The 17,882-nt window shown below is 44.5% G+C and overlaps 1 protein-coding gene across 3 annotated transcripts in view; it reads left to right on the forward strand.

The window, feature by feature from the left end:
- Snx19 (sorting nexin 19) overlaps window positions 1–11,586 on the forward strand; it is a 37,176-nt gene extending 25,590 nt beyond the window's left edge. For 2 of the 3 annotated variants that reach the window (XM_006242747.5, XM_063265353.1), the window contains 3 exons: window positions 6,650–6,834; window positions 7,678–7,765; window positions 8,798–11,037. In XM_006242747.5, the coding sequence (XP_006242809.1) occupies window positions 6,650–6,834; window positions 7,678–7,765; window positions 8,798–8,930 (406 nt within the window). In that variant the 3' untranslated portion in view covers window positions 8,931–11,037. Of the gene's footprint in view, window positions 1–6,649; window positions 6,835–7,677; window positions 7,766–8,797 lie in introns of all 3 variants that reach the window. The other variant, NM_001108131.1, reaches the window with a different exon arrangement.
- The last annotated feature ends 6,296 nt before the right edge of the window (window positions 11,587–17,882 follow it).

Genomic DNA, 17,882 nt, shown 5'->3' on the forward strand with positions numbered 1-17,882 from the left:
CTCCTGATTCTTCTCCAGTGGAGGACAGGAAAGGACGCTGACCTAAATCCACAGTCAGGGCAGCAGAAGTGAACTTTCTCAGACAGCTGAGGAACTTGGTCTGGCTGGGTTATCAGACTGAGGGCAGTAAAGCTTCAGACTGATGCGGGGCTTGTGACTAAAACACAAGGAGGGGCCGTGGCAGGAAGACAGGCTGAGACAGGAAGCAGAGGGAAAGAAGCTGCTTTATCAAGTGTGAAATTGACAAAAGCAACTTACTTAATGGAAAAGGCCCTGAGTCCGCACTGTGCCTCCCCAGGGCCTGCTTCCTCTCCCGCTCTATAGATCGGTGCTGCTAAGCCAGTGTGCAGCGTGCTAAGTATATAATTTGCAGGTACCCTGAGGTGGCTGATGTTTCTAGGAAATTAAAAATGGCTTGGGATGCCTCAAAATTCCTATTCCATTATACTGTATTATTGTATTAAAACTTTTCTAAAAACTTCTATCCACAGTAAAGGAACAAATTCTATATTGAAACTGAATGCACATGTATACAGACATGCATACAGGTACACATGCATATTTATTTTTTTCCGTTTTTTCTTTATTAACTTGAGTATTTCTTATTTACATTTCGAATGTTATTCCTTTCCCAGTTTCCGGGCCAACATCCCCCTAACCCCTCCCCCTCCCCTTCTCTATGGCTGTTCCCCTCCCCATCCTCCCCCCATTACCGCCCTCCCCCCAACAATCACGTTCACTGGGGATTCAGTCTTGGCAGGACCAAGGGCTTCCCCTTCCACTGGTGCTCATTGCTACCTATGAGGTTGGAGCCCAGGGTCAGTCCATGTATAGTCTTTGGGTAGTGGCTTAGTCCCTGGAAGCTCTGGTTGCTTGGCATTGTTGTTCATATGGGGTCTCGAGCCCCTTCAAGCTCTTCCAGTTCTTTCTCTGATTCCTTCAACGAGGGTCCCGTTCCCAGTTCAGTGGTTTGCTGCTGGCATTCGCCTATGTATTTACTGTATTCTGGCTGTGTCTCTCAGGAGCGATCTACATCCGGCTCCTGTCAGCCTGTACTTCTTTGCTTCATCCATCTTGTCTAATTGGGTGGCTGTATATGTATGGACCACAACACATGCATATTTAATCTGTATATACTTAGGCACATACATACATGAGAAACAAAAGTATCCATATATATACTCTTCTATATTTTCTACTCTGTTTCTAGATTTCTTAAAATGTTGATACAAGCAATAACACATGTTCTCCAATGCTGTTCAATCACAATTTGAGGGATATTGTGCTAAACTGCCAAGCTTTTAAAACCACTGTGAAAGTAGCCTGATATATTGGCTATGAAAGACCTAAGTCTAAGGCGGTGATTCTCAGCCAGAACCATTTTATTCTCAGGGGACATGTGGCAATGTCTGGAGATGCTTTTGGTTGTCATACCATCTAGTTAAGGTAGAGGATCAGAGATATTAGCTCAATATTCCCTAATATGCAGAATAGCCCCTCACAGTGATGAGTTAGCAGTCAAACCATCAGGGAGTATTATGCTTGAAAACCTTGCTTCAGGGTCCTAAGGTGAGTCACCAGTTTCAATTGACTGTAGGTCTATTTCACATGGTAGAAAATGTCCATACATAGAAGGACAGGTCCTTAAAGGTAATCTCTAACCTGGTCATTTTCTTCTCTTTTTCTTTGAACCAGTAGATAAAGAGATCTGATATTTTCTTTCGTTTACAATGCACTAGAAATTTTTGTTAGAATATTACTATTATACATATTTTCTATTTCATGAAAATATTCACTTTCTCATGTATTTAAGCCACATCAATCCAGAACCTCTCTCACTAAGCCTGCAGCTCTGTTAGACAAGAAAAGAGAGGCAGCTCAATGACTTCCATTAGACAGGGGCTCCAGCATCTTCTCCCTTCTCTCTTGAGACTTGATTCTGCTGTTTGGATGGGAAGTGACCTTCTACTCACCTTGAAGTGCCATCCTAAGCCCTGGTATTAAACTGTCTCTGTTTCAGGCCTGCTCCATTTCTCTATTTGTAGCTATTTTGGACCAGGTTCTCCTGAGCATAGAGTAGCATGCATTCCTCTATAACTACAAGCCCTAATTTTCACACTCTCCTTTAATACCTGGCCTAACAGAAGGCCCTCCAGTGTCCCAAATGTCCCAGTGCAATCTATTTGTCCTTTTTTGTTATTGTTGCTTTGTTTTGTTTTGAATTTTGGTCATGGTATTTACTATTTTGGAGTCTCCCTCCCGTTCAGAAGTGGCTTGACAGACTAAGCTTGTGAGTGACAGTTGGGGTTGAAGCGATAAAGGTGGAGTGACAGAAAAAGACCTCTCTAAATGAAATATCAGACCTGGAATAGTGACGGCAAATAAAACCGGTGCTGCTGAGGCTATTCTCTACCGTTTATTTCAGTGTGTTTACTTCATGTGTCTTGTGTTACATAAACAATGGTATTTGTGTTAATAAATAATGCAGCAGAAGTGATTTCTGATAACCTGTGAAGAGATGTGTGTGTTTATAGCCACCTTGAAACTTAAGATTTTGGTTAGGCAAAGGGTAAGTGAGCTGGTAATGGTGGAACATTCCCATAATCCCAGCATCACAGGCTGAAGGTAGGAAGATGACAGGTTCAGGTCAGTCTGCCTTACATGAGGTTAGAAACCCTACTGCTGTACAATGTCCCATCCCTTTCTTTAAGGGAGCCGTACAATACGTATCTTTTTAACCTGTCCATTCTGCTGTTAAGAATAGGAGAAGACAGGGCTGGAAAGATGGCTCAACACTCAAGAGAGCATCATGCTTTTACAGAGGGCCCAAGTAGGTGGCTCACAGCTTCCTGTAACTCTAGCTCCAGTGGAGCCAAAGTCTTCTTATCTCCCTGTATGCCAACATGCATTTATATATACGCAGACACACATGCACACATAATAAATAATAAACTATGTTTCAAAAAGAGAAATGTTAAAAGACTAGGGTAACATGGAATATAGAGAGGAAATGAACCAAATAAGGAAGGGTCACAGGTCATGTGATCTTGAATGAACCAAATAAGGAAGGGTCACAGGTCATGTGATCTTGAATGAACCAAATAAGGAAGGGTCACAGGTCATGTGATCTTGAATGAACCAAATAAGGAAGGGTCACAGGTCATGTGATCTTGAATGAACCAAATAAGGAAGGGTCACAGGTCATGTGATCTTGAATGAACCAAATAAGGAAGGGTCACAGGTCATGTGATCTTGAATACTCTCGTGTTTCTCTTCCCTGTGGTAGGTAGCTCAATCTCTGACTGAGCCCAGTGGGATGTAGAAGTTAAAGTTTGATAGAGAAATGGAAGGAGCTGGAGAGAGGGTTCAGGGGTGAATTGCCTGGCAGCTCTTACAGAGGACCTGGGTTAAATTCCCAGCACCACATGGTGGCTGGCAGTGGTCTATAACTACAGCCCCAGGGGATCTAACCCCTTCTTCTGGACTCCACAGGCCCTGTACACACATGGTACACAGACTTAGATGCATGTAAAATACCCACACACATAAACAATCTCCAGACAACTTTTAAAATGAATGATGTATGAAACTTTAGAGGAAAAAATACAAATAAAAGAAAGGGACCTTGGGAGAGAGAATCTCATCCCTCTTTATTTTCAAGAATCTCCTGGTGTTTGCCTCTATCTAGACACCAAGAAAGGCAAATTATACCACATATCTGAATCTACAGGCTTTGAAATACACCCTGTGTAGTATTGAATGAAACACGTCTCAGAGACTGGATTCAATGACAGTCTAGACACTGAAGCAGCAATAGTACATGAGGAGCATGACATTTAGGCAGGAACAGTTATGGTGGCAGTCTTCTCAGTTTGCACTTAGCTGTTTTTCTCTGCTGGACTGAAGTACCCATTCAGTCCTCCGGTTCAGAACACAGGATTTGTTGCCTAGGACCAGGAAGTGAAATGAGGCTTGGAAAAGCAGGACCACAGGAAAAACCTGGAAAGAGGAGAATTTGCGATTGTAAATCATCAATGCTGGTAGAGTAGATAGACCACTTTAGAATAGAGGAGAATGCTGGGAAGAACAAGTGTTTAGGTCACATGTGATCCATGTGATCTGAGATCCACTCTAGAACCTTCTCCCTTTGTAGACCTGAATCCTTCTGTTTCAGCCAGTTTGCCACAGGCTTGCTTCAGACATTGCTAGGGCTGACTTCGGGGCCCTCAGCTGATCAGCTCTGTGCTCCAACTTTGCCCTGCCTCCCAGTGACTGCGTTTCACTAGCTTGGAGCTTCCAAGCCTCACTGCCAGTTCCACGAGCTGAATTTTACCTTCGTGGACTTTGATTCTTCTTCCCTACATTCCTAGGATTTGAAGAATCATAGTCAGACTTGTATCTGTTCATGCTTTATGACATACTAAAAGTTGTTTGTACCCTACATCTGAACATGAAGACGCCAAATTCCTGTAGAAGAAAGCAAAGCAGACATCCTTGCCATAATGGAATTTGAGTTCCTATCCTCATTGGATAAATTATTATACACTCAAATGTATCCAACTCCTGTTCTCTGAGACATGGCCAGAGATGCCTCAGGTACTCAGGTGCTTCCTCATGTGAGGAAAGGTTCCATGGACGCAGAGGTGGCTCGGAAGAGTTTGGATTCTTGTGTATTACTAGCCCCAGAAGACAGAAATAGAAGCAAACTGCTCATTTCATGCTCATGATAACACAAAGCTGAGCTAAACTTCATCCTGGCTAACGAGTCTTCTGCTCAGATTCCCCAGTTTTCTCTAAGTTAGCACAGCTTCGCCCATTTCCTCCAGTCTCAGATGAGAGCAGCACACGTGAATCACCTTAGTAACAATTGCGTAAGTGTGTGTGGCTTTCAGTGAAGAGGGAGGCCTGAATCACTTTATCCCCCGAAAAGAACCTGATCAGGTCGCTGCAGCCAACTCCCTCGGGTACTGCTCTTCTATAAACAGGGACAGGAATTCTTCTTGCCACCAGATCCCTCTCGTCAGGCGGCTTAGGAGCGCTGAATGAAAAGCCCCGTGGAAAGGAGCTAGGGCCCTAATAATAACAGATGCGGTCCTCTTGGCTATTCTGGGCAGGAGCGGCTTTGTGCCGCTCTTGATCTCTATCGAAGCTTGCCATTCTTGCCCTGCTGTTACCTTTGGACTTCCTATTCTTAGAATAGGTTGTGAGCCCTGGGCTTGGGGGACTGCAGCCCCCAGGACTGGAATGCCCAGCTTGAGTGGAATGCAGACAGTCTGACAGAATGGAGGTTAAATAAAGTTTGTCCTGTCAGCCCCTCTGCTCTTGGATGGATGACAAGTAATTTGGATATAAGAGCAATGGCATGAGCTGCCACGCAGTATGGTTCTAAACAGCCCTCTGGACATAAGTAGAAGTGGTTGGTGGTCCTTCAATGGTCAGCATAGTCATGCCAGTCCCCAAGGAGATACATACTCAGAGGCCTCAACAGTGACCATTTGTCACTATGAAAAAATGCAGAAACAAAAAGAATAATGTTGACACACCTTCTAATTTTTGTAGCTAAGCTCCAGAATTGGCTTATCTGCTCCTTAGAGTTACTAACTCATATTTGAAATGAAAACAAGGGGGAAATCTTCATAACCATGAAAATAGATGTCAATCAAACACATCTTGAGCTGTAAGGTACTCTGGGGGATTTTTCAAGTAGTCTAAGACATAGGACTCCTGCAATAGTGGTAATCTGTTAGAAAGCAAAGCTATAAACACACGGTAAAGGAATTCATATTCGAGAGTGAGACATTAGCTACACACCTTTCCCACAGCAGCAAGTGCCAAAGGAGACATCAGGAGGAGAGCTCTTCTGGCTTGGCCTCTCAAGGGGGATTCCATGTACCGGTGTTCAGATGCAGAGAAGAGAGGCTAGAAGCAGCGTGTGGTGTAGAGCATCCTGAACACAGGTCAGAGGCCTTGCAGGTCCCCTACCATACCAGAATGGCAAGGAGAAAAAGAAAGGGAATGTGTGAAAGTTACCAAAGCCTTAACTCTTAGGCAGTGTCTACAGGTTACTGAGGCCACAGTGATTTTCACTAGAGCAGTGATAAAGTTGGGTGCAGCCCTGTTCCAACATGGGGGCCCTTTAGCATCTTCCGTGCAGTGCCTAGTATAGTATTATCATAGTTACTTATCTTGAAATGATGGGATCCCAGTGTTGAGCTGGCTTGGTTTCCATTATGAAGGCTCGTGCTGGCAGTGTCCATTTATCAGGACAACTGTAAGAAAATACAGTGAAGACCCTAAAGCTTGTACCAGCAGAAATCCACTTCTCACCCTTGACTCTGGGTGAGGGAGGGTCCAGGCACTGACAGACTCAGTCAAAGATTTTGATTCACAGACTCTATCTCCTGCCAATGTCCTTACATGGTAAAAGGTGAAGTATTTGTTTGGAGGTTTGGATCTTTTTAGAAAGGGCCCTATATTCATATTCACAAGGGCTGTGGCCCATGCCCTCATTACCTCAGAGGCCATGTGCACAAATACTGTCCATTCACCATTGAGATTATAAAATATGAGTGTGAGAAAATAAGTAGACACACACCCATTGTCTAGAAAATGCTGGGTTTTCTGAGCTTTCTTCTCTCTTCTCCCACAGGTGGCTAGAAGTACAGGTGGCTAATCTAACATGTCCCCAGCGCTGGGCACAATACCTCCGCCTTCTTCGGGAATCTATCTGGCCTGGTGGAGTGCTGCCCAAGTTTCCACGGCCTGGAAGGACTCAGGCACAGAAAGCAGCTACTGAGAAGCAGGCTTTGCAGAGTTTGATGGGTCTCCTTCCAGGTAATGGGTCCAGTGAGATGGTGATCATGGTAATGTAGTCTTCCTCCCTGCCTGCTCTGTCACCACTGCCTGACAGCCCTCCCCTTCTCCAGAAGAGCAATCAAAGTCCACACTGCCTGACAGCCCTCCCCTTCTCCAGAAGAGCAATCAAAGTCCAACTGAGCCATTTCTCCAACTGATGGAAAGGTGGTCTTGGCTGCTACAATTCTCCTGTCCCTCACCCAAGTGATAGCAAGGAGTGGAAGGTCACTAATGAACAGTCCTGCAGACATGTGGCTTTAAAACTTTGGGACAGTTCCAGACAAGCTGTTACTGCAGCGCCAGGTATCAGCACCATTCCCACCAAATGGAGATGTTGGGTTCTCTGCTGCCATCGTGTTTGGGGACCAGAGAAGAACATGAGTCTCCTGCAGAGCTCACACTTGATGAACTGTGTCCTTAGCAAAAACACAGACGGGTGTTTGTCTTCTCTTGAGTCGCTTTTCATGGGCAGGGAAAGCAGTTTGTTGCCTGTGGCTGTTGTAACGGGAAGAGTAATGAACTCAGCCCTGAACAATCAGTTTGAGTTAACTTTTTCCAACCTAAACAGTGACGTGAAAAACACCCCTGCACCTTTGTGGCAAATTATAAAGCCATTTTGAGGCTCAATGTCAGTTACACACTCCAGAACCATGTTTTTCACAACTTTCCTCTGTTCTATGGGGTTTCATTTGGCTGTACAGCTTAGGGCTACGTCAGAAGTAGCTGACCTGTGATATGGCAAAAGTTCTAGAAGATGCTCTTCTTTGATGCTAAGGCTGAAGTGGTGACACAACTGTCTCATTTGTTTGTTTCTTCCTTCAGATTTTTTAGTAGAAATCTTGGGGGTGCACAAGTGCCAGCTGAGCTGGAGTCTTGTCTTGGAATCATTCCAGCAGCCCCTCATCAACAGGTAGGCTGGAACACACATGCCTAGCAAGCATAGGTAAAGCTGTCCACTGTCGAGAATAGTAAGGTTGGTAAGCACAGAGCCCATTATCAGAACAGGACTGCACTTGACGTGCTGGCCAAAGGGTTCAATAGCCTGATTCCGCACACACTCGGAGAAAACCAGGCTGCCAGCTTTGGAGTGGATTGGTGGTAGTAAGCAGCTGTGTGACCAGCCACTATTTCTACTTGAAAGAACTCAGTGCAGACCCAGCATGAGCTACTAAAAATGCCCTGTTAACCTCCAGGCAAGAATATTCCTCGTATCTAAATGGCATAAAATGCCATACTGTTGATACAGTTACATCAGCAGTTAAGCACTATGCTGAAGAAGTGTGATCAATGGTTTTCCCCAACATCTGCAAGTCCCTATGGCAGGAACCTACCCTGGCTTTTGCCATTCAGGTTACGTGGCGACTTGTAGCACAAGTTCCCAGACTCACAGCAAAGCTGTGGTTAGAACTGAGATCAGAAATTGTCATTGTTTAAGGGGATAGTAAGAGCAGAATCATGTAAAGGGACTAGAACCTAGAAATTTTCAGAAGAGATAGCTTCCATTTCTAAGGCTTTGGGAAGTATCAAGTGCCCTTGCAGCTGCCCTCCCAAGCCTACACCAGAGTGTTTGTCTAATCTCTCAGCTCTCAGTCCTCAAGGATTCAGTTCATTGAGAGTAAATTCACAGGAATGCATCATCACAAGCAGGAGTCAACTGTAATCTGACATCACAACAGTTCTCAAGTTCTACAGAGTAGTGCTACTGTGCTGACGTAACTGTAGACAATGTTATTTCATGTAGCCTGTTCTCAGGTACTGTCCTTGATGTACTGAGCTGTAGTGTTTGGAGTGCAGTAAAGACTGATTCATGGCAGCTGCCTCACAGACTCTGCAGCTTCTGGTGACCTTGAGGCCTCTTTGAGTTCTCTATAAGATGGGAGCTGTCAGCTTCGCTAGAAGGCAGGCCCTCTTCTCAACTGGTTGTTCTATGCATTCGTTTCAGACATTTGATTTACTGCCTTGGAGACATTATCCTGGAGTTCCTAGACCTCAGTGCCGCTGTTGAAGAGTGTGCCCCAACCACCTCTGCCTCAGATTCCCCAGGCAGCCTCAAGAAGATGGCGGTCTCCACTTAGCCAGGAGTTATTCACACCATCTTCAAAGACTTGAAAAGGAGAACTATTCCACTTCCAGAGCAGCTACGATGCCTGTGCCCTCTGGAGCTAGGCTAGCTTAGCTGGCCCCCGTCTCAGGGACTCAGCTGCCCTACCAGGCCTCCCTCAGTAGCATGTGACAGAGCTGCATAGCCTCCTTGCATGTGTAGCTGTTTCCACAGTCTTTGGCGTGTGGATTGCTGTGAGGAGGTCTTGTTTCCTTGGGAACAGAAGCTATGAGGCAGAGGCTTTTCCTTTGCCATCTCGCCATCGTGGTTTGCCAACAGCATGGCCCTACGCGTGCATGCACTTAATCCACAATGTACAAGTGGTAGGTAATACAGAAGAAAGACTGTAGCCAGATTTCCTGGGAGGAGAAAATGGTCTCCTGAGCTCTCTTTTCCTACCTGGAAACTAAACATTCGTTCAGGATCACTCCCTCACCCTGCCTAGTTTCCCAACAATTCCAGAAGAGGGAAGGAAAGTATGTCTCCAGGGACTTGCTATTTTCTAACACAGAGGACTTCTAAGGGGTTTCAAGAACACTGTTTCCTTGGGTGGCTATACTTTTCCTGTCCTTCTGGCCTCAAAGCACGATGTCAAACTTCTGGTAATTCCACTCCACCCTTCACACCCTTTCCTGCGATGGGATTACACAGCAGATTTTCTTAACTTTCCTCCCAGTCCATACCCAAGAGCAAATGCGTTTTGAATTTGTAACTTTCCCTCTATCAACAGCATCACATGGCAGGTTACGTATTTGGCCTCAGTATTTCCAAAGAGAAGGGAAAGTACTTGTTCCAGGGCTGAGGGTGTACAAAGAATAGAAGTCAGGGGGTCTGTGGGGATCCTTCCACAAGACTTTGGCAAGAATAATATAACAGACTTGCAGGAAACAGATTGTAGTTTCTGTTCCTTAAAGATTGAGTTAGTCCTTAGGAGTCCAACACTAAAAGCAGAGCGCTCTGTGTCCACTGGAAAGAAGGAACAACTGAGAGCAGTTAGAAGGAAAGGGAGTTGGAGGAGAAGTCACAAGAGAAGCTGCTGCCCGGGAAATGCAGGGCAGCCATAGGAGACCATAGCCAACCCTCAGCTCAGTAGACCTGTGTAGCTCTGGCCTGGCTACACTAAACTACGGGATCCACGTGAATTAGGGTTATGGAGAAAGCCGGTGAGAATTGGGAAGGCATCAAGAGCCAGCATCAACACAGACTCTGAAGTATGTGATGAACACACAATTAAAGTTGTTCATAGAAAAGGGGTTGTGAGACTGTGTTACTCTCCTGCCCTGAGAGATTCCTAACTGGACATTGTAATGTGACTGGGAGGCTTGCCATGCTGTTCTTACTTAAAAGGAGAAAACAGTGAATGAGATAAAGTTTCATTGCCTCTTCTGGTCTTGAAGCTTGGCTTGATGTCTCCACAGTTCTTGAAGTATCCCCTTCCCTAGGCCTGCAGAGACAAAGGTAATTCAGCATGTTGTCCTCTGAGTGCCTGCTAGGGATATGGTTTCCAGGGATACCTTAGAGCTGATCCTGTGGCTCCTGGAGTCAAGGCTACTTCTGTATTGGTGGAATGAGCAACCCTGATTTCTGAAAGTCTTCTCTCCCAACGCCCACCCCTTCACATGGCCGTAGCCACCCGTGTGCATTTGAGTCTGCTGTCATTTCTGGTGCACACACCCACAAACACTGTTACTAACCCAACGCACCATGAGTTCCTGTGGCAGTGAAGTCTAAGGGGTCTTTTCATTCCTGCAGCCCAGAGAACATCCTTATGTTTCATTTTATATAAGAGGGTCCATTTTACTCCTCCTGCCCTCAAAGGATAAACTATCCTAAAGAAAGAAATAATATCAAAACCCATCCAGCTTTGAAAAAGACCTGTGAAGTTTGATAGCAGCTTCAGGCCACAAGATCTCCATCCTATGGGAGAGAGCCACTGGCGTTAGAATGATGCTCCAGGCTGGAAGTGGAAAAGCAGGGAGAACTGAGCCCACATTGGTCCACTTCATTTCTTTCCTGTTTGGCCGTTTTAAGACTCAGTTTACTCATTTAAGTCAGAATATTAAAATCTGAAATAAGACCAATACCCATTCTGTCTTGATTGCCCATTTGTAGAAAGATGAGGGCTGAGTGGATACTGAGCTCTCTCTGGCAATTTCTAATTGCCGTCATTGCTGTTAATTATTGAAGTTCAGGAACTCTGTATGTAATTATGTAATTTTATATAAGTACAATATATAATAGCCCACAATTTTTATTTCTAAGCTTTTGGATTAGGTTTTGTAGAACCTAGAAGGAAAACACTCTCCTAAATCTAAGCTTAGGAAATGTGAAATTTTTAAAATTAATGGAAGTTTCTAGCATATAACATGATCTTTTGTTGTAAGGGTGCCATGGAATTTTCTCTATAAACACTGTTGTACACCACATCTCTAGAACATTTCCCTTGTGGATAACACTATACTCAGTAAACAGCAAGCTCCCCTGTTCCCTGGAGGGCGGTGGTATTTGACAGTCGCCATTCCACATTCTGTGTATGTGCATCTATAAACTGCAAGTGAGTGGAGTTGTGTAGTGTTTGCCCTGTAACGGACTTATTTCTCTTGGCATTATGGCCTCAGGTTCATCTATGCTTCACCATGTGAAAAGTTCTTTCTTAGTCTTGACAATGTTCTATCATACGAACATGCTCCATTTTCCTCCTTTGTCCGGTGTGGACATTTAGGCTGCTTTCATTTCTTGGCTATTGTGAATGCAATGGAAAGGGGACTGCAAGTATTTCTATGGATCCCCAGATTCAAGACACTTTCTAGATGTACGTACTGCAAAGTAAGATTGCTAGATGATATAGTTGTATTTGAGTATTTGAAGCATCTTCACACTGTTCTGTGTAGCCGCTGTATTTCCACCAAGAGTGCCTAGAGGTGTATGTGCAGTCACACAATAATGCCTCCCTCACATGTGGGGTGCCACTCCACTGTGGTCTTCATCTGTATAACCCTGATCTTCTTGAGTCCTCTGTTGTTTTACTCAGTCCATTCCTTTCCCAAAATCTATATATATATATATATATATATATATATATATATATATATACATGTGTGTGTATATATATAATTATTTAATTATATACAGCTTTCTTGAACTTCAATAAATAACAGCAAGAATGGCATTCACTTAATCCATTCCTTTCCAAAGACCAAAGTCCAAAGACTGGAGCGATGATTTGCTCTTTGGATCCTTTGCTCTTAGCACCTAACAGCTGTTAGGTCCTAGATGAGGTGACAATGTAAACACAGTCCCTGGCTTGTGAGTTAGGGTGTTCTCGACAGGATTGAAGGTGCTAGGAACATCGTGTTTTCTTCCATAAAGTCAGTGCACATAAGATAATGAGTCCCAGGGGCTCACTGATTCAGCAACTCTGGGACCACACAAGAACTGTTTTTGTTGTTTGTTTTTCTGCTTTCCCATCTTAAACAGTTGAGGTCTGCCCTGAGACTCCCTGATCCATGCTTACTATGCTCCTGACAAGGCATCCAGACCTACCGACTGAAAGGATAGGGCTTCTCTTTCCAAGAATGAGGGATCCATTCAGGAGCCCCTCCCAGGATTCGTACTTAATACCCAACCCTCAGTGCCAGTCCATGCACATTAAGAATGGTTGGCTTGTGGTAGTACTTTACTTCCACAGACAAGGCATGTGCTAAATGAAAGATAAGAGTTTATCAAGAAGCAATTGATAGGCATTGTCTCCCTCAGGAGTCATTCTACCCATAAGTCTCCACCAAAGTCTAAGAACTGGCATCTGTTGAGGTCATTGCTTGAAGTACTGCATATATCATTGTTTACCCAGAAGTCAACACTGTGAGATTAAGTTCTGCCATGTTCTATTTTATAGATGTGGTACAGGACACCTATGTGGACACATGACATACTAGTTACTTGCCAGGAAGTGACAGAGCCTAGAAACGAATCTCATCAATCCCTCTCCAGATACTGTACTAAGCTGCCTTTTTGTCTTACAAAGCAAGATCCAATCAGGTTCTCATTTTCTGAGGCCCCTCTGGCCTACTACAGTAGCCAGGAAGCTTCTGAAAAGCATCAGAAAGCAAATGTTTCAGGCATTGTGACTGCGTCCTAAGCTGTAACCACTCAGTTCTTCACGGTAGCATGAAAATCTCCATCAACAATTCATAAGTAAGTGAGCAGTGTTCTAGTAAAGTGTGAATTAACACAGGCAGCTGGCCAGACAGTCCATGAGCAGTAGTTTGCACATCCCATCCAGTGCATGAGAAGAGTGCTTCTCAAGCTGTTGCGCTTGCAATTCACCTGGAATCTTGTTTCTTTCCTTTTGCTAAAAAATAAATGCAAATTTTGACTTGGTAGTCTGGGATGAGACCCAAGAAAATTACAAACGAGATGAGATGTTGATGACACACTTTCCACCCCTGGACCGGGGAAGCAAGTGAAAGGCTTCCTTCAGAGACCCTAGTAGCACCTGTCCTGTGTCCTTCCTAACTCACTAATATGACTTTCTCCAGCCGAAGGCTAGTCTGTCCTGAATAGGAAAGGATGGGCACCAGGGAAGGGCTCATCATTGCCAAAGAGAGGAGCTATGATGTGCTTGTAGTTGAAGGCCCAGCTGGATGACCTCTGCCATAACTTGGCCTCCTGTGTTTCCTTTCCCACTGGAAATGCCAGAACTCACAGGACAGTCATTCTCACTGCCTTTGTGGAAAAGAGAATGGAACCACTGAAGGGTAAAGTTCAGCTAGCAAGCCTGGGTCACTTTGGGCGGGGGGGGGGGGGGGGGGGGGGAGAACCTAAGGATTTCTCAGGAGAGCATCAGGAGGGAGGAATTGTCGCAAGCATCATCTCAATTCCTAAATCTTACCTGATCATCCCCATTGCAGGGACAGCACTGACAGTCTTTTTACTTAAGTACTATCCTGCAAAGAACCAGAGATCAGCTCCCAGCACCTATGTCAGGCAGCTCACAGCCTATAACTCTAGCACCAGGAGATTGGCCATCATCTTCAGACTCTGCTGGCACCTGCGCTCACACATGCACATTCTCCTGTGCACACATATACACATCATTTAAAAATCCAAACCCAAAAGGGAGTTCATGCACCATGAAAGAAACAAATAATCAGTTAGGACCCATTCCTGCAGCAAGGCGGCAACAACAAATGGGCAGATTCTGTTCTGAGGTGGCAGAGGCACCAATCACCCGGCAGGTCCACAGAACTCCTCTCGCTCTAACTGAGGCTTCTGGTCACCTCCCCAGTACTACTCACCCGATCAAAGGCCCATGGCAACTCTGCCTCTTTGGAAGCAGAACAAGATTGTAGGAGGACAGGAGCAGCTTCTGTTATCTCCTCATCAATGTGGCACTGGATTTCTCTGAATACTTCCTGCATTCTGCCTTTACCTGCAGACATGTCTATAGAAGTAAGTGTTACAGGTTTTGAAGTGAGAGTAGTTGGGGACTGGGAGGTAGAATGAATGGGAAAGAAGGAGGAACTGAGTTGAGATCCAAATGTAGAGAACATGGCTTGCTTCTTGAGAAAGTTCTCTGTGTAGCCCAGGATAATCCTAAACTGATGATCCTTCCTCCTTTTTATCTCCAAAGTGCTATGATTATAAGTGCCAAAACCCATCTCCCTAAGTAAGATTATCTACTTAACCCAAGGTAGCCCCTGTGGTCAACAATATTTAGGAAATAGAAACTAATTTTAGTATTAAAGTTTTACTGTAGTAGCCAATGTGTCTACATGTGGATAAGCCACATGGGGCCTTTGCTGACAGCTCCATTACCCCATGTCTTCACTGCCCTTGCTTGGTACATGCAAGGGAGAATTGGCTAAGATTACCCCAGAAACTTTAATTCATGAGGGAGAAAACCAAGCTCAGGAGTCTCTGAGAACAAATAAATGGACTAATGTGGAACTGGAGAAATGACTTGGGGGTTAAAAGTGCTTGTTGATCTTCCAGAAGACCCAGCTCAGTCCCCAGTGCTCTTGTGGGGCAGCTGACAGCCACCTAGAAGTATAGATCCAAGTGGTCCAATGACTTCTTCTGGCTGAGATAACTGTATTCACACACACACACACACACACACACACACACACACACACACACACACACACCCCGTACACAGAGAAAGAGACATTCATATACATAATTAAAATAACATGTTAAAAGAGAGAGACTTTTTAACAAACTGTGACTTTCCTATGAAGGTTAACTGGTTTGGAGACCCGTACCAGTCCACTGACTCCCTTCCCTGTGCCCCTTGCTGTGGATTCGTTCTGTCCTCATGGCTACTAGAAAGATTAGCCTTGAGGCTTTGTATACAGTGCCTGCATGTCATATCTTGCCACCAGGAGAAGTAGATCTTGCTGAGGAAGGTAAATCTCTTCTACAATTCACATCCTTTATTAGTGTCACTCCTGTGAACTCCAACTACAGCAACATGAGAGCAGGCTAGCTCCTTTTCATCTTCACATGCTTGTGGTGAAACAACCTTCTATTATTTTGGAAAACAATTACTTCAAGTAGAGAGAAAATATCTTTCATTAAGGTTCCCTGGGCCAGTGGAAGGGTCACAGGTTTGTTTGACTCTAGGACTTTTTCTTGGGAACAGACTCTATTCTGGAGTTGGTTGAGTCAGGAAGTAGGTTAAGAAAGCTTTATAGAAATTTTGAGGTTAGCCTTAAAAAACAACCATGCTCTCCTCTGCCTCTTTCTAGCCTCTGTCCTCTTACCTTGCTCTTGTTTCCACTGCGGAGATGACCTGATTCCTGTCCATGCTCCATATGTGCCTGTGGCTTCCCCTCCAGGACCAAGTCAAGTCTCATCTTCTCCAATACGCATTGTGGGTCTTACAGCCAAGGCTGTCTCTCTCCTTCTAGATTGTTTACGTTATCTCTGTGGTCAACCATATACACATATTGACTTCCATAACATTATTTGAGAGCAGTGAGCACAAGTGTCTCTTTAGTTCCCATTGTATCCCTGTATCTGTTTGTATGCCTATCTGTCTATCTGTATCTAAATATATAGCTATTGCATAGTTGATACAACATAAATACTATTTACCTGGAGATTATGTTTATTAACCCTAAGATATAAAATATGTGAATAATTCCAAAGAAGTAATTTTCAAGAGAAGAAATAGACACAGAAACAAAAGTGGGTGGCAAATGTTCACTGTAAAGACCTTATTATGTCCTCCTGCCCAGCAAATATCAAATAACAGAAGTGCATTCTTGTGTTTCCCAAGAACCTGCACAAGTTTAGGATGTGCTGTGTAAAGTGGCCATATAGGCCACGCAAGGTTCAAAAACTGTAGTCCAGGCTGACCGCAAAGTTACCAATCCTCTCACTTCTGTCTCCCAGAGCTGAGATTACGTTCATATGCCACCATCCTGCCCCACCCCCGCCAAACAAACAAACCAAAAAACCCTAAGTTCTTCAAATGAATGGGTCCTACCATGAAAATGTTTCTTAAAAGTCAGCGAATCATAAAATAGCCAGCGTCCTCACTGGCGATCGCTTGTAATTTACAAATTCACTGAGATTGGACAGTCCATGTCTACCTAAAGAAAACATTGTCCTCACCTCATACCCAACTGGAAGGAAAGCCTCTACCAAGAAGAGAAAATAAAGACAACCCCCTCCACTTCCACACACTGTCTGAGTTCCTTAACATGGTGGAGCAGTGAACAACAATAAAAGATTTTACCAGTCCTACCTAGAGTGGGCTCCACGTGGCGTCTGCCAGGTATTTTCATGTCAAAGAGAAAAGCATCTCAACCACCAAGCCCCCATCTCCACCCTACACTGCCGCTGCCTCTGGCTACTCTCTGAGCCCAGCAGCAGGGCCCTCTCGCAACTCCCTTGCTGTGGACTCTGCTCACATTCCTAGCATCTGCCCTCTGTGATTATAGTCACGACCCCCAGTAACCTGTTAAAACCAAAACTTAGTAAGCTTGTAATTGAGCAATTAGACTTATATTAAATTCTCATTCCACAAACCATCCGCATAATAAGCTCACAACCAGTTGATAATGGTATGAACCTAGATAAGATAAATTGTCATATAAAAATCCATCCCTTATGAAATATTCATAACTACCTGTGACCCTTTAAGGTCACACAGATCTGGGTCTTCCTTCTCCTCCTCCGTCTTGGTTCATCCCCTTCTTTTTCCTCTCTCCCGCCTTACAAAACACTGTCCCTGCCTTACCTTTTTTCACTGCCCAATCCCAGACCTTGCCTTGTTTTGTGCTTGCCCTCACCTGCATATAGACACCAATGACAACATGGCCCTTGGGTTTCTTTGGCTCACACACCTTCTCAAATGGTGTCTAAGCAACATCCGAGGTACCAACAGGAAACCCTTCAAAGTTGAAGTATGGTTTTAAGGGAAAGAAACCATAAATTCCTTACACACATGGATGTTTGATATCTTCCATGCTGTGTTTGCTGCTGTAGCTTTGTATTCAAACCCAGATCAAAATGAGGCTACCGCCATACACTGAAAACTGAAGGACCCAAGCCATCTGGCCACCTGTGTAAGGTCTGTAGGGACAAGGTCACCTGTTTCTAAGTCTGCAGAATCAGGTGGTCCATAGCCCCCTAGCCATAGTAGGAAAGAGGAAAGGTCAGACGGAGGAATGAAGAAGAACTTTCAGTCAGTCAGAGAACCAAAGCAATATTGGTTTTCATAAAAGGAATCTTGACACCTCAGTGCTTGGTTTCTATGCTGGAGTACACTTGCATAAGGCGTTTGTCTGCTATGGAGTAATGCCTGTCCCTTGTTCCAGGGCACATTTACACAGCACATGATGGGAAATCGTATGGAGCCAAGGCTGATTCTGTATCCACCCTTGGGGCAGGTTGGTCATTCTCCAGTGTAAAC

Source organism: Rattus norvegicus, chromosome 8 (genome assembly GCF_036323735.1).
Source record: "Rattus norvegicus strain BN/NHsdMcwi chromosome 8, GRCr8, whole genome shotgun sequence".
NCBI lineage: Eukaryota > Metazoa > Chordata > Mammalia > Rodentia > Muridae > Rattus > Rattus norvegicus.